Source organism: Python bivittatus, unplaced genomic scaffold (assembly GCF_059951505.1).
Source record: "Python bivittatus isolate LINGU-HERP-01145 unplaced genomic scaffold, Pbiv_v1 ctg000330_np1212, whole genome shotgun sequence".
Classification (NCBI taxonomy): domain Eukaryota; kingdom Metazoa; phylum Chordata; class Lepidosauria; order Squamata; family Pythonidae; genus Python; species Python bivittatus.
Genome location: NW_028277058.1, coordinates 56,017,498 through 56,034,811, shown reverse-complemented (window position 1 = coordinate 56,034,811; position 17,314 = coordinate 56,017,498). Strand labels below are relative to the sequence as shown.

The window sequence follows — 17,314 nt, the reverse complement described above, 5'->3', positions numbered from 1 at the left end:
CCAAAACTTATTTTAGAGTAGCCATGCCATAAAAAGAGAGAGGGGCTCAAAAATTATGCTTTGGGATATTGTATGAATAGTTCATAAATAGATCCCTCTTGAAACTGCCTTAATCAAAACAATATTTTGAATGTGCTGGAATAACCAACTCTGTTAGGCTTGCTGAAACCCCACCATGGTGCACAGAAGGCATTTTAGACTTCACTGCATTTTTTAAGAGTTTCACAGCTAAAGAGCAATTGGCCTCTTGGGGAATGATTTGCAAATCAGCAGACCAATGAAGAGAAGTACAAATTGAAAATATATTCATGCAGTGTGCATACTGGGATGTAGAAATGTTGTTTCCTTGCTTTTTGAAGGAGGGCAGACAGATTATTAAAGCACGCAATTCTGGAAACTTCCAGTGAGTGGTTGGGGAATTGATGACTGGTAAGAGAGAAATAAAGTGATTTCTGATTGGCTGTCTGACCACATTACCCACTCACTTCTCTTTGGGGGGAATTTTATCAGTGATACGTGATACAGACCACAGACAGGGTGCTAACAGTTGTGGGACTAATGTGAGTCTGATGTTTCAGCAACACAAATTATTTTGAAGACAGCATCAGATGTCCTCGAGGATGGAAAAGGTCAATATGTGGAAAGGCTCTACATCTTTGCATAATTATGGTCCCAGATCCCAATTTTATGCCCTTCACCTCAAACATAAGAACAGATCAGAGCAAAGCAAGAAAGTGGAAAAACTTTATTGAAGAAGTCTTCTTGGTGAGGCTGGACAGCTAATACTCCCTACATTTAGATATGTCAGAATTCTTACAATGGTTCTTCAAGGTGCATTATTTGCTGATAAATGAACACATGTGGGGACTGAATAGTAGTTATCCACAACTTACCATACAGTGAAGCAAATATTAACTCCCCAATCTTAGCTTATGAACGCTACAGAGATTTAGTAAAACTATTATCAAGTGACTAGAACTGTATTCAAGTGTTTGTTAATAAATTGATGGAAGGCAGGGGGAAGGTCAATGATGATGGGTAAATCAGCAACATGCACTGTAGTCTTAGTCTGAAGGAAATATAGTAGTGTGCACATAATGACTGAAGGAACCTTACATTGGTGGCTAGGATTACTAGGTTTCCTGGACCAGGGTTCCGCAGTAAATCTTAGCCCTCCATTTCACGTGGCTTAATTTAGCTGCTAAATTTGGGTTTGGCTGAGGTCTGTCAGAAACATGACATGACACGGCTAGGTTTTTATTGCACAATGAAGCCCCATTGAACAGTTGATTTTTCCTCTGTCAGCATGGCGGTGTAGCTCCTCTCTTATACCCAGTTTAAACCCACTGCTTCTTCTCCCCACATTTCAACAAATTCTTTGCTTCACGGCCTTGAAGCTGACAGACTGTTGGCAGGACAGGCATCTCAGCCCTGAGAGGTGCTCACTTTCAGCTTGTTTCTCACATTGCTGGCATATATTGTGGCTAAGGAAGCAAATCTAACCCAGGAAGGTTAGATTTAGATCTTCTAAATTTCGCTCAATTTAATGAAAGGGAATTCTTTTTAGAAATTCTGTCAAAGGAAAAAGAGAAAATTCTTGCAGGCAGAGCAAAGTGTTCTTGCACTTATTTTGGTTCAGACGGGCCAAGAGGTGTGTACAAAGGTGCCGTCTTGTACAACCATCTCTTCAATTGTCTAGGGCAGTGTTTCTCAACCTCAGCAACTTTAAGCTGGCTGCCTGGGGAATTCTGATTGGGGAATGCTGGAAGTCCCCCAGAATTCTGGCTGGGCAACACTGGCTGGGGAATTCTGGGAGTTGAAGTCCACACATCTTAAAGTTTCTGAGGCTGAGAAATGCTAGTCTAGAACTCCCTTGTTTTCCACACTCATGAGGGGATTCCTCCCATGTGTTTGTGGTTTTTTTTAACTAATAGTGCTACTGTTACTGCTAAACCCTGCTGTTATAGGCTTCAGCAATATCCACTATTCATCAACAAAATACTCCTGGCATAACACTTCCTTAAAATATTCCCTTCCTCTAAGACTCTACAATTTTCAAAATGGATTACATAAGACTTTTGAAATACAGTTCAACAGATATCTAGATATGGATAGAGATTTAGATACAAAGAACACACACAGACACACACACAGATATACACATGCATGCATTTCCCATAACGAACATTCACGCTAAAATAGATAAAACAGCTTTGAATTAAATAGAAGGTGAAGGGAGAATGAATAATAGTTTCAAATGACAATTGGCCCAACATTCATGTAAACAAAAGAGGTAACTTGCTGTCTTTCTCCTCTTCCAAAGGTATGGGTAGCAAACAATTATTGGGGGAGGAGTTTTCCTCAAGAGGGGTGTCACCAAGGAAAAGCTTAATTCTCTCCTTGCCCATCTTACAATCTCTGAAGAGGTCCTTGGACCTCAACAAGTGGTCAGGTTTAGAAGAGAGAAAGGCACCTTTTCAGATACCAGGTTCTGCATTCTTCCAATTCTTTCGGTTCTAGGCTCCTCAAAGATCAACACCAGCACTTTGAGTTGGTCCCAGAAACAAATTGGAGATAAGTGACTATTTGATTCAATGGACTACCTGGCACCAGGAGCCAATGATTCTAAACATTTCTCAGAGAGAGGCACCCAAACAAGACATGAGGATTATCTGTCACAAGAAGATCCTTGTCTTTCTTCCCCCTAGGTGGAATTCAGCCAGGATATTTACTGAAGCTGAACACAAATGCTACTTGTAAAGCAGGAACACTCTTGAACCTCTCTCTGAAAATCCACAGCATCCCTGGATGAGTTCTCTTCAAGTGAGCCTCCACACAAACCTTTCTTTCAACACAGTTTGCTACCCTGTCACTTTTGCCTAGGGTGACCCTATGCCCTATTTATACAAAACAGTCCTTTATTTGTAGGTCTGTAAGAGTACAGTCCTGCCGGTGAAGGTGTCTGTTTTTTAAAGACAATCTGGTCATGGACATTTAGGGTTGTTAATGGGGAGAAAATGATGTCAAGAGCACAAGGATGACATGACTTAGGTGTTTGGATATAAGTATGTAAGGATGGCATTTGCATGATAGTAATTCACCATCATCACTGTAGTTTGCTATAGATGTCTACAGTTAGCATTTAACAGCAGACTGAGCAAATGACCCTTCGGGTGATTTAACCCAGTGAAGGGGGCTGGACTGGGAGAGAGTGACCAGTCCTAAGTCACTCAGTGAGCTTTGGTGACTGAGAAGGGACTAGAAGCCAACTTTCTTGGTCTTAACCATTACACTGCACTGTATGGGTATCACTATTAAACGGCAGCAGTTATTTCTAAATTTGCATTTTAATTAATCATGATTTGTCATGGTGCAAAGGGTGAGTGCCCACCATGTTTTGATTTACTTTTTCCCCCAGCATGCTAATATTTTCTGTGAAAGAAATGTGTCAATTCAAAGAAATGCTGACTATACTGTATATCATCTCAACCTCAAATGATGCACACATGGGGCCATATATTGATAGAGAGTCTTAGGGACAGATGGATTCAACTGCACCCTGTCTCTGGTTTGATCTGGTGTCTGCATGTAATAAATAGCCCTTAATATCCATTAAATGTTTCTACCAAATTAGTACTAATATTATAACAAAGGTAAAACCCTGTTTCTGCAGAATTGCTGTATATGACTCCTTGGTTTTGTCATGTTTCCAAGGTGTTCTGGTTGCCTTCAGGTGTTATGAACTGGACTTTAGGCACAATGAAGGAACAGTTATTCCTCCTGATGGAATTATTCCTCCGAATGGAGTTATTCCTTCTCATGGAGTTACGTTTCCTCAAAGAGTTCTGGTGGGACAGCTCACTTTTCTGGAGGGTCTGGATGAGAATGGAGGGCTTTTCATCTAGCTCCTTGGCACTGCAGCGGGGTGCTGCAACTTTGCTTGTGTTGCCAAATTTGGAGTAGTCAACAGCATAAGTCCCTTCCTCTTCAGTTACGATGGGCACAAAGCGATGACCCCAGAGGATCTCTTCTGATATGTAGGATGTTCTGGCTTGGGTGGTGATTCCAGTGGTTTCCACCACACCTTCAAGTATGACAATAATTTCTAGGTCTTGGTTGGCCAGGTCATTGGCAGAGATGTCATAAAGAGGACTCCGTTTATCAATGACATGGCAAATGATCAATGGAGCCACTAGGAAAATATTGTTGCTTTCAAGAGGATTATCAACCGGAACATCAACCTGGTGGATCGGGATGACTTCTCCTTCTGGAGTAGTAGTCTTCTTTACAACCTGGATTCGTACTGAAGCACTAATGATCATGCTTTTCCTCAGGTCACCTACCCGGAACATGAAGCACAGGTGGCCATTACGAACAGCAATGACTGCATTCCGACTGAAGATCAAGGTTTCTGCTCTCCGGTGTGCCTGGGCAGTTTTCATAAAGATGCAGCCCAGCATGACAGCATTGATGATCAAGCCCACAATGTTTTGGAGGATCAAAACACTGATGGCTATAGGACATTCTTCAGTCATCATCCTTCCACCAAAACCAATGGTCACCTGGACCTCAATGGAGAAGAGGAAAGCAGAGACAAAGGACCTGTCAGGAAGGGGGGAAAAGTTGTGTACAGTCATAAAATTCAGAAGCTTGATAGAGCAATTGCATTCCATTTATAAAGCATGCATATAAAGCCAGTCAAATTGGCTGGTAACATTTATCCTGCACTGTATACTTGGGTTCACACAACACATTAGATCAGGCCAAGATTGGGCTGGTAGTTTATAGGTCACAGCCTTAGCATATTTTGTGAATAAACCACTCTCTTGGAATCTTAGTTGAACAAGGGCATCATATCACGCTATCATATGGTTTATTTGTTTGGCCATATTTAGTGTATTTGCACAGGAACTGTGGTTGGTTAACTTAGAATTAGTGTTTAGCAAGCTATGAAAACACCATCCAGTTTGGGTTGCTGAAGGAGAGTTGCTGAGGAAACATGTCTGAATATTTCCCTGGAAAACAGTGGTAAAATAACCTTTTCATTATTGTAGACAGAAATGGAGCATGTCAGGAAATGTGCTAGGAAGAACTCTTTTCTCTGAGAGAAGTATTTTCCCTGTGCATGGCTTATTTTGATATGGGGATCCCTCAGTCCTTTTAACCTCTCTTTGCAATGAAATGGCATGGTACAAGACGGAAGGAACATTAGTGCTCCAATTGTTGATGGTATGCCCCAAATATGAAATTGTTCATAGCCTCTTTCATGTATCATTCATGTGGAAGAAAAAGGGAAGAAAAAAGGTTATAGGAAAATTATGCTTTTGTTCCACCTCCAATGATATATGAGCTTTCCCTGAAATTCCCACCTGCACCATTCTTGGATATGGATGTTTACAAGTAGACCTCTACCAGCTTGATGTTCTGGTTGACAATCCTGAAAAGAACAATATTTTCCTAGTGGCTCTGTTGATTATTTGCACTTCCGGGGAAGAAATGGCAAGTGGGGCCAATGACTGTGGCAGAATGAAGAGCTGGTGAGTAGACCGACTCTTTGTAATTCCTCTTCAGACAAGGAGAGGACTTGAGCTTGCCCACAGATGCTGCAGACAGTTGCTCCTCACGAGGAAATCACAGGGCAGTGGTCTCTGGTGGGTTTAATGCTCTGGGAGATGAGGGAGTAGCTATCTTGCCCAAACCACGGTCAGCGCCTTCAAAAAGGACACTGGGTTTGCATAGTGCCTTCTCTAATCACTTTTGCTTTTTAACTACTTTTCAGCTATTAGGAACCTTTGAACTGACACATTTTACAGCACCGGGTGAGTTTCCTTCAATCCTTAGCAAAAGAAATTTTAAATACAAGCTTAAGAACTTAATTTTTTTTTCTTTTGGAATAAACAGCAAAATGGTGATTAGACCTTTGATTCTGGAAAGTTACAAATGGACTAAGGGTCCAGATGGATTTGAAATAAGATTTTGGAATTAATCATAAGAATCCTTCCCATGGGAAAAAGCTTTTGTTTTGAAATCTCTAAAAAAAACATGGTAGGATGAAACTGAAGGTTGGACACTAGAGGGAACCAGAAGGAATTAAAGATTACAGTTAAAGGAGAACACTTAAATTGACTTACTAATAAAGAATGGAGAAAAATATTTTAACATTGGACATACTGAAGGATATTTTTGAACAACGGACTCAGAAGTTAATTTTAAGAGTATCTGTCTCTAAAGATAGACTGTGTTTAAAAGATGTTATGGAAGAGGAACAAGTTTTACTGGACAAGATTGAGACTCATCTGAAAGTGGATTTAAACATGACAGGCTATAAGAACGATGTGGAAAAAATGCTGCACTGGACATACAAAAGAACCTGACTAATGTCTTAATAATTAAAATGGATATACAAATAACAAATCAAGAGAGTGACCTGGATAATTTTCTTATATTGGATTTACAAAAGAAGCTTGTTAAAGCTTTGAAGAATTTTGTGAGAAGGGACAAAGAAAAAATGAAAAGAAATCAACTTTTAGGACATTATATAAAGGGACTAAAGATCAGGATAGTTAAAAATAAAAGGAAGGAATATAAAGTTAGTTTATCTGATCAAGGTTAAAATAGATATGTTGTTATCTCTGGTAACCCTTAATGGACTTTTGCTGATCAGGACTTGGATGATGAGGTTTTAAGGATTTGTTTATAGATAAGAGATGGGATATGGGAAGAAGAGATCATTTGTTGTATTTTAAGAGAAGGCAATAAATTACTAAAATGGTTTATACTTTTGTGATGAAGGGGGAAGTCATTTCTTTATATATTTCTTTTCTTTTTCTTTACTATATTCTTATTTTTTCTTTCTTTTCTATTTTTTTCCATTTTCTTTTTCTTTTCTGCACCTTCTTTTTTTATTTTTTTAGTTTGCATTAGTTTTTTATCATCGCAGTTGCAATTTTTAATAAAATTACCATTAAAAAAAGATTGTTTGCAAGTAGACCTCTAGGAAAGTGAAGCAATTGAATTCTCTGAGCCTGGGAATGAGACCAAACTAAGGCAGAACAAGAATAGTTAGTCATTCTGTTCGTTTCACATTAACGGGTGCTCTTCTCTTCCTCGAATCAAGTGAAAGTGAGAAAGAGGATCAGAGGCCTTAAGGAGAACCCATTTTAATGTATTTGCTGATAAAAGTGAGGTTAAAGTACACAAATCTCTATTTTCCAACCCTCCTTTCTTGGAATACATCTGACAAGATTTTAGGGGAAATTAATTTCTTGGTTGCTGTTGGGGACTTGACAAAATCCAGTTTCTCTGGATTCTGGAATCTGGATTGGAAACCATTCTGGAATCTGAATGTGCCTATCTACAGATAACTTTAGGCAAGTAGGGTTCTGCTACCTCAGATCTCTACACTAAGGATGTTGATGATGGAAGAGAAGAGTTGGGGGAACCACATCACTGGTGAAACCTGTCCCATGTTTGAAAACCTCATGCACTTGGTTTTCCTCTGTGTACAATTGTTTCATACAAGAGACTCATGTGACAATCAGATGCTTACTCCTCCCAGCTATCAAAAACTGCTTATCTATGGATCTTACTGGAAATACAGATTGTGCCCAGTTCCTGGGACATGCTTAACTGAGTCAGTGGGAAGGGATTATTAAAGATGTCCTGGGAACACTAGAAAGAAGTCCGCATAGTCAACTAACTTGAAGGGCAATAATTTAACCCCAAACAGATCCAGTCATGCAGGGGTCAAACTGACTTCAGCTCCTTAGTTGTGAGGGGAGAAGCCAGTCAGTTGCCCAGTCTTGCCTTTCTAGTCCTCCATGAAAAAGAGCTGGAGTGAAGGAGTGGCTGTAAAACCAAGGCTCTCCATTATAAATCACACTGTCAAGGCTTAGCAGCACAGAATGCATCTCCCTACATCAGTGTTTCTCAACTTTGGCAACTTTAAGATGGGTGGACTTCAACTCCCAGAATTCCCCAGCCGGTGTGCTGGTATAAACTTATTCATACTTTCCTGGTGCAAGGATTCATGGGATACTATCAAAACTGGAGATGTTCGACCCAGTTAATATGATTGGGTTCTCCCACAACCACTGGTAATATTTGACCAGGTCTTTTGAAAGGTAGTCTGGCGCTCATAGATTAGGGTTACCATCTCTGGGCTGAAAAGCTATGGATGACACTAGGTGACAGCAAAGAGACACATTAGACTGTAACCCTCTGCTGCCATCTCGTGGTCATTTGGAGTCTTGCAGCCCAGATATGGTAGCCCTAGCATTAATCTAAGCTGAATGCTGCACCTTGTATTTTCCTATGCAGGCTAGACCCAGAAATGAATTAAAACTAAATTAAATCATTAATTTAAATCATAAATGTAATTGTTAATTAAATGCTAGTAGTACGATTGTGCCCTCCTGAAGTTGTGAATGAGTCACCACCCACTTTTGTAAGGAAAAGTAATCTACTAAATTTAGTAACTTGTAAAGAGGGCCTCTTCTGTTCTGATGCTACAGTTTAGCTTCACTTGATAGGAATTTTGCAAGGCTCTGTTTTAAAATACAGAAGTGCCTTTACACATCTTACACCAATTCTTTCTGGGGTTTTACTGCAGCAAGTGGGACTTGCAACAAATCAGTGTGAATTTGTTCTCTCTCGGAGTTCTAGTTAACCATGCCCAATTCTAGAATATGTCATATGTGTTGTGAAGCCAGACAGGATAATAACTATCAGCACAAAACGTGAAACAAGAATAAAACTGTCTTTGTGCTCTATCTTAACTGGGCTCACACAGTATCCTAAGCCTTCAACCAGTCCAGTCTATGATGGCTGGATTCAACACTCTTAAAATCAAACAGACCACATTATGGGTCAACTTGTTATGAAAATAAAGCCATTATATGCATCTTTTTTTAATGTTTTAATTCAGGTATTGGCTTTCTATTTTCTTTCATTGTTAACCACCCTTTTCCATGGCAGAAAGGTAGAATATACATCCAAGACTTGGATTAATAGGTAGACGTATTTATGAGGCCCTGGATGTGTTTTCCACCCTCCATGTCTACAATCACGGCATCTGATGTTTCATCCATAAGACGTGACCCCTTACCTGACACAGGTGATGCACGGCTTCCATTTGCTGATGTCTTCGTTGTTGCAAGGCTTGTCCATGTCCCCGTGGGCAAAAGCCACCAGCCACCACACCATGGCAAAGAACAACCAGCTGCACAGGAAGGACATGGTGAAGATGACCAAAGTGTGGCGCCATTTGAGGTCCACCAAGGTGGTAAAGATATCTTGCAGGAAACGTCCCTGCTCACGGATATTCTTGTGGGCCAGGTTGCAAGCCCCATTTTTGGCAATGAAGCGAGCTTTGCGTGGGCGGTCTCGAATGCGCGGCTTGCCCAAATTCTCAGCCGCAATGCGTGCAAGAACATATTCTTCTGGAATAATGCTCTTCCGGGCCAACATCTTCCTGCCACCATAGCCCAATGATTGGTATACGAAAAACTCCTTTTATGTTTCTCAGATCCTGTAAAGAGAAATAAGAGATGTATTCCTCCTCTTTTTCTTCCCTTTTTCTGATACAAACAATATTCCAAAACTAAGAAAGGCATCCCAAAGAGATCAGTCTGGAGAATTCCCACTTGAGAATACTTATAAGATCTATGCAGATATTTGGAATTCTGGGCTGGATTTTGCTGCACTATCTTCCTGAACCTAGAGGACTTCCCTTTGTTTTTAACTCACTAATCTTTCTTTGCAGAAGTGTTTATTTTGTACTGTAAATGTGAGCTAACTGGCTAACGGTTGGAGTGGATTTTAAGAATGTCATAATAGTTTATAAAGAAATTGATCAATAAAATGCTGTTCACACCATTCCCATATAAATACTTGAACTCTGGGTCTCCCAAGAAGTTATTTACAACTCCAGGTTAAGAAATAATAATACGAATAGGGAAAATAAAAATGCTTCATCCAAGGAAAGTCCCTGAAATGTCCTATGACTTTTCCTCTAACCCACATCTAGGATCAAGATAATCACGTGTCGAAGACACCCCAGCTAAATATTTCCTTGGAAATGCCCCCAATGGTGCTGTAATGTGGCCTTCTAGTTTTATTTTAAATAAGATCTAAATGATGCCATTGCACTTCACCTGAATGTTTCCTCTTTGGACATTTGCAAGTCTGATCGGACCCTTCCAGCTGCATCAGCCATTCAAGTTAAGACCTAGTTTGAAAAGCAGCTGATGAAAATGGCCCAAATACAAGCCCCATTTAGACAACAACCATCTGGAGGCCAAAGATTTGGTAGCCTCACGGATCATGCCTTGTGAAAACAGTGACATAGTAGAGAAGCTGCTTCTCTGTGTACAGCAGAGTCCCTTACATGGGAACATCGCAGAATCCACGTGTCTCCCATGAAAACCTTCCTTGGGGGCATGGCTGGAGCAAGAATGTAAATGTTTGCAATGTGACAGTCAAAGCCCTAGTACAGGAAGATGGTCTTCTGTGGCTCCTGGGAATGGCTGCCAGGGCATTCAATGCCAGGAATTTATCTCCACTCTGGGTGCCCTCTAAGATACTTTGTCTTTCAGAGTTCAGGGCCAAGGCAATGCTGCTTGGGAATTATGCAACTGAAAATGGAGTGCAGCTGGAAAGCAGCTGGGTTGGGGAAAAGCTGCCCCAAACCACAATTTGCAAACCACATTAGCATCTCATGAGTTGTGTGCTCCAAGCTATTGCCTTAGATCAAGGTTCCTCAACCTTGGCGACTTGAAGATGTGTGGACTTCAACTCCCAGAATTCCCCAGCCAGCCATGCTGGCTGGGGAATTCTGGGAGTTGAAGTCCACACATCTTCAAGTCGCCAAGGTTGAGGAACCTTGTCTTAGATTATTGACCCACCTAGGTCAATACTGATCTTCTGCCTGACTGGAGCTTTGTAGATACTGGGGCAAAAGGCCTTTCCAAACCTCACTATGGAGTTCTTTTCACTGATGTTCAGGATTCAGCTTCTACCTATAAAGAAGGCCTTGGGATGTCTTGGGGTGTGGTCAAAAAGGTCAAGATGGCAGCTGTGACAGTGCGATCCAAACACCCCTTTTTTATGGGCAACACACCATTGTGGCTGCCAGTTTGACGTTTTTGACCATACCATGCAGATACTCCTGGATGGTAACTTTTGAGTTAGGGTTTTTTCCCAGAATGTCAAGATGGATGTGGGGGAGAAAACATGGTGATATTCTGAAGAAAGCTGAATGAATTAGGAACAGATCTTCCTCATCCTATTATTAGTATCATCATCATCATCATTATGGCTGGTTGCACAGTCAGCCAGATGTTTAGATTGGATTTGGCATTTTTATCCATCTATTGAATCCTTCCAAAGGACCTGTTGTTGTTGTTGTTATTGATATCCTGTGATTCCTCTGAGAGTTCAAGGTGGCTCACATGAGGCTCCCACCTAATTTTATTCTCACAACAACAACCCCATGAAGTTGGACCAAGAGAGTCAGAGACAGATGTCTGCAAGAACCAGATCACAGAGATCGCAGAGCTGGGCTAGGCTAAGATTATCCTCCAGAAGTTCTCCACTAGAGAAACAAACCTTTATTTCTCCAGAAAGCTCCCAGGCTCCCAGATGAAGCAGCAAATGATGCTACTCTCTCAGCTATATTGTACATGGAGGACCCATGAATCTTAATTCTTCTTCTTTTTAATCAGAAGCTTGTCAGAGTCCTTCCTTCCTCCTCCTTTTTCTTGAGCGTGTCTGGAGAAACAGCAGTGTCAGGCAAGACTGTTCTATAGTCCTTTCAAAGGCTTTTCACAATCCGCAGGGGGAAAAAGCAAGCCGCAGCACAGGAGGCTGCTTGGAGAAGGGATAACACACAGCAATGTGGGAGAAAGACAGGGATGGGAGGAGAGATGAAGAGGCCGGGTAGCAGGAGTCACACTAGGAGATGGACAGGGCCATCTACATGTAGAAAGGGGTGGGGCTTTGACCATGTGGCTGTGGCCGCCATCTTGACTCTTTTGACCAGTCCTCCTATGAACACACCTGATATGGGAAGAGGAAGCAGAAGAGATGGAATGCCCCAAGGCACACTGGTGTTTGCTTGGGGGCAAAATCCTACTGATGCTACTGCATCTGCCCACCAGCCAAAGTCCCTTTGAGTTGAAGTAAGTCTTTCCTGAGTAGTTCCAGAATCCCTCCCTCCCTCTCCCTTCCCTCTCTTTCTCTCTCCCCCTCCCTCCCGCCTTCCTTCCTTCCTGCCTTCCTCCCTCCCCTCCCCCCCTTCCTCCCTTCCTTCTCTCTCCCTCCCTCCCTCCCTCCCTCCTCCTCCTTCCTTCCTTCCTTCCTTCCTTCCTTCCTTCCTTCCTTCCTTCCTTCCTTCCTTCCTTCCTTCCTTCCTTCCTAAATCTAGAGGCTTTTCAAAGGGGACTTAACAATTTTTTATCTGATGGGGGGTGGGGTCAATGTAGGGCCTGGTTGTTTGCAGTATCCTTATTTAGCTCACAGTTCCAGGTTAACCCTGTTTTAAATTATTAGGGCTGTAGGTCTGCTTGCTCCTTTCCTAGGGCCTTGTTTTAAATGTATTGTTGTTCTGTTGGTTGCTGTATAGTATTGTTCATATTTGATTACTGGGTTTTGAACTAATTTTATTCCATTGATTATTATTATTAATAATAATAATAATAATAATAATAATAATAATAATAATAATGCTTTGTACTGCACCTTGGTAAGGGCATACATTGCTGTTGTGTTGGAAGACGCTCTTCCAAACTGGAAAGAGGTTGCACATTTCTAGTTAGACCAGTAACTTCCAGCAACCTCAGCAACTTTAAGATGCGCGGACTTCAATTCCCATGCTGGCTAGGGGAATTCTGGGAGTTGAAGTCCGCACATCTTAAAGTTGCTGAGGCTGAGAAACCCTGGGTTAGACAGTACCATAGTGATGCCTAAGACATGATCAGAGACTTGAAGTGGTTTCTCCCCAGACTGACAAGAGAAATAGTGGCTGGCCAAGATGAATGACTCACCTGCTGCCTAATCATACAAAAGAGAGAGTTAATACATTTGGGTATCTTTGGTTGGATAAGTGTATATTCCTGAAAAGCAGAAAGCAAATTTTTTCGATCACAAAGGGCTCTTTTTCTGGGTCTGTTGCCGAGAAGCAAATAAAAGTAGCCCATACAGACATGGCAAGAAAACTTCCAAAAACAATATTCAGCTCATGAAAGACAAGGGTCCTGTTTGATCTGTAAGCTTGCTTGCAGCATCCGAAATGCTCACTTTCCAAAGAAAGACCCTGGCTCCTCTGTGCTGTCTCTCACATTTATTGGGTAACATTTGCACAAAAACTCCACACCCTGAACTTGAAATGCGAGTAAGTACTAATAAAACGAACAAAAGTACCAATAAAACGAATAAAAACTTGAAATACATGCTACAGGCGGTTCTTGGCCATGCTACAGGCAGTTCTTAAACAGGATTTAATTTGAGATGGGACTTAAGCTTGGAAATCTTGGAGGGGGGGGGTTCTGCCTCAGTAGTAGAAGGCAGAAGTGCTTTTCCCCTGCACACCTCCCAATTGCCTGCATTTATTACAGCAGCTGAACTCCCCGTCTGAGATTAAGGGGAGAGTCTTCCAGGCCAAAAGGCACAGCCTGCAAAGATTCTTGAGCCCCCCGCCACCCTCCCCCGGCGGGTCTTCCTTTAGAAACTGAAGCCCGCGTGGCTTGCCAGAACAGGACAGGGAGGGCTGAAAGTTAGCCCTGGAGGGGGAAGCTACAGACACGAAAAGAGAAGGCAAACAGCTGCCCCACACCTGGATCGGGCTGGGGCGGGAAAACTCCAAAGAAGGACATGGAGAACTTACGAAGAGCCGCCACGGAGCCTGCAGTCAGCTGGGCCCGATCTTCCGAGCGGCCATGGGAGCCGGGCGGCTGCGACGCGCAAGCTAGAAGCCGGCAGGAGTCAGCCGCGGGACCGATGCTGTCGGCGTCCTTGCGGTCCCCAGCCGGGCCAGCTGTTGCCGACGCGGAGTCTCCCGAGCCGGGCTGCGGCCAGAAGGGCGGAGGGGAAGCGCACGGCCAGAGGAGCGGGGAGCAGCCCCGGCCAGCTCTGGGGAGCCGGGCTGGGCGCAGGACGGAGGGAAGGGTCCTACCGCTGCCCGGGCCGAGCCAGATCGCGCCCGCTCTTGCGAAGAGGAGTTTTCTGCATTTCCCCGAGCTTTGGGATGGGAGACAGCGAAGGAGGGGGAAGGAGGCTGGCCTGGGTCCAGACTCCCGTTGACGCAATGCAAAGGCGGAGGGGGGGGGGGAGAGCCCCAGGAGGAGGAACGGATCCAGAGAGCGTTGGACTCCAGTTCGAAAGAGAGTTCAGCCCCCCAAGAGACTCCAGGCATTAGCTCCTGGGCTTCGAAGTTGGAAGAATGATCGGCCGGTGTCTGCAAGAAATGGAGAAGCGTGATTCTGAATGGGTGGGGTTTATTTATTTATTTATTTTTGGCTCGGGGAGGGTCTGTCCCAGCCCCATGGCTTCCCCCAAAGCAGTGGGGATTCCAGCAGGGTTCTGCACAGGAGAGACTAGCCTGTCCTGGTGACCTTGGCTGGATTCAAGCAGGCTGCATTCCTGCAACCCAGGAAGGCAGCGTTTCTCAACCTTGGCCAGTTTAAGATGGGTGGACTTCAACTCCCAGAATTCCCCAGCCAGCCATGGCTGGCTGGGGAATTCTGGGAGTTGATGTCCACCCATCTTAAACTGGCCAAGATTGAGAAACACTGATCTAGGGATTTTCTGAGGGTCCAAAAAACAACAACAACCCACAACAATAAACCCTCAGAAGGTTTTTGAGACAGAGGACAGACTCTGAGAAGATACAGAGCAGTAATTTAATGCTTCCTTCCCTTGTTTTGGGTGCAAGCAAATCTCTTTTACAGCCAATATTTTCTGGGAAAAGCAAGAAACCTCCCATTGACATTCAGGGGCTTCCCTGAGAGGGGTGGGGGTCAAAAAAGTCAAGATGGTGGTTGCAATTCTGGGAGTTGAAGTCCACCCATCTTAAACTGGCCAAGGTTGAGAAACACTGCACTCAGCTTTACAATTAGTTTTAAAACTAATGCTAGGGTGCAGGGGGTGGGGTGAGGTGGGGTCTTTGGTGTTAGGGGAACCCAGCCTGTTTGATTACTCTTCTTTTTATCTTTTTTAAAAAGATCATCTTTATTTGTGTAATGAAACAATCTTTACTCTTAAAAAAAAGAAACGTAAAACAATTCAAAATGCAAACTAAACATACCAACTAAGAAGAAAAAGAACAAAAATCTGTCTTATAGGTTATACTGATCAGTAGTCACGGGTTTACCAATGAATTCACAACTATAATATGAACAATACAAGATAGGATTGTAAGATCCTCTTGTATTGAATCTCTGCCGTAGGAACACATCCTTTGATTGCTGCATCCTTTGGCTGGTAGAAAATATTGCCTTTTCCAAAACAGATCACACTTTTCCAACAATTGTTCCTTGGCATCTGGAATAATATCAGTTTTTCAGTTTCTTAATATCATTCCTTTTGCCCCCCCCCGCCCCCGGTACTTAATTCCTGATAAACAAATTCCAAAGCTTTGGTATCTAATTCAACATTACATGAACATCTTTAACGTTTAAAGATTTCCCCAAGCCTGTTTGATGACTTTATCACCCACTATGTTGCGTGAGTCTGAGAAATGAGTCCATTCAGTAAGTAACTTCAGTGTCTAGGGGGGAGGGGTGCCCTTGGTGGAGAAAGAATTCTGCCCCATAAATAAACCTCCGGTTCTATCTCCAGTCTTCCAGTGAACCCATAAGTTGAACTAGAACCATCCTGGAATTTTTTGAGCATTTCTCTAAGTTTTCTTATAGAACTGGTTCACCTTAAATAGATAAGTTTAATAAATTATTACAGTTGGTTGCACAGGCAGCCAGATGTTTAGACTGGATTTGGCGTTTTGATCCCCCCATCGAGTCCTTCCCAAGGACTGGGATAGGCAGATGTTGTTTGATGGTGTCAAAGGTATCGTTGCAGGAAATAAGCTGTTCCAAGCAAAGCTGCCTTTTGCAATTGACTGGTGGTGATTCTGTCAATGCCGATGGTCTTCAACTGGTGCTCCAGATGTTTTGGGATTGCGCCCAAGGTGCCTATTACCATTGGTACTATCTTTGCTTTCTTTTGCCATAGTCATTCCACTTCTGTTTGCAAGTCTTTGTATCTTCTCTATTTTCAGGTCTTTGTACATTATTGTTATTATTGTTCTTGTTATTAATCTTATGCTCCATGAATTTTCCATGGTAGAGACCAAACCAGGGTGGGTATGCAATACCGTTTTTGGGGGGGAAGGGGGAATCAGGGCCATACTAACCTCTAGTTGGTGGACCACAAACCACACTTCAAAATAAATAAAATATGATTGACATGGTTTCTAATTTTAAATTACCTTTCAGTTTTAAAGTTAATGATTCCCCTCCCCCACCATTGTTAGGATATTCCCATGGGAAGAAATGCAACTCGCTTATCTCCAAACATTGTTTAGACTACAAAAACAGGCCATCTGCATTTATTTTTTTTAGTTTGCACGTATACTGCTAGTTATTGCCACCTATTGGCGTCTGTATGCTAGTTATCCAAGGGGAGGTGCATAGTGTCAATACAATTGTATGCCTCACTTCTTAGTAGGATTTTAGCCATCATGTAATCAGTTTTATGGGTTATGTAGTAGTAACTAATAACCAAGTAGTGTACCTCTTCTCTGAGAGTTTTTGGCTAGAGACTTTGTTAAACTTGTGTAGTGGATAAGTCTTGGATGCCACGTATATGAGAAGAAGTGATTTTTTCTATGTTTTGCATGAAACTTGTATTTTATGTAGTTTTTATTTTCTCAATAAACCACCAGATATTTTCTGTAACTTCTGGCTGGATTTCTTTGGGGAACAAGATAAGGACATTGCATTCTTTAAATCTCTCTAACGCTGGTGTGTATTTTTGGCAATAACTGTGGTTATAGCTGCACTCTGCATAACAACCATATGCTAAAATGGGTTATGCTAGCCTTAGTTAATTATGTGTGTGTGTGTGTGTGTGTGTGTGTGTGTGTGCTTTAGTGTGTTGGGCAAGCCCAGCCTGGTTTGTTAGTTTATGGTTCAATGTATTGTCTGAACTCCAAAACAACACCCAACAGCTTAAGGGTATTGTGTGAATGCCAGTCACATTTTTTTCCCTAGTGTTATGTAGCCTCCATGGTTACCTTATAGTTCAGTGTCTTCTGTGAAGT

At 42.4% G+C, this 17,314-nt stretch overlaps 1 protein-coding gene across 1 annotated transcript; it reads right to left on the bottom strand.

Annotated features, from left to right (window-relative positions):
* Positions 1 to 717: 717 nt before the first annotated feature.
* Positions 718 to 14,465, bottom strand: KCNJ8 (potassium inwardly rectifying channel subfamily J member 8). Its single transcript, XM_088141360.1, has 3 exons — positions 13,883 to 14,465; positions 9,107 to 9,529; positions 718 to 4,602 (listed from the first exon to the last, which is right to left on the bottom strand). Exons 2-3 carry the CDS (start codon positions 9,466 to 9,468, stop codon positions 3,702 to 3,704), a joined length of 1,263 nt encoding a protein of 420 aa, XP_087997486.1. The 5' UTR covers positions 9,469 to 9,529; positions 13,883 to 14,465; the 3' UTR covers positions 718 to 3,701.
* Between the last annotated feature and the right edge of the window lie 2,849 nt (positions 14,466 to 17,314).

Coding starts and splice junctions, on each gene's coding strand:
- KCNJ8 (XM_088141360.1), bottom strand. CDS start 9,468: ATGTTGGCCCGGAAGAGCATTATTCCAGAAGAATATGTTCTTGCACGC. Junction 4,603..9,106: donor CCGTGCATCACCTGTGTCAG/GTAAGGGGTCAC, acceptor CCTTCCTGACAG/GTCCTTTGTCTCTGCTTTCC.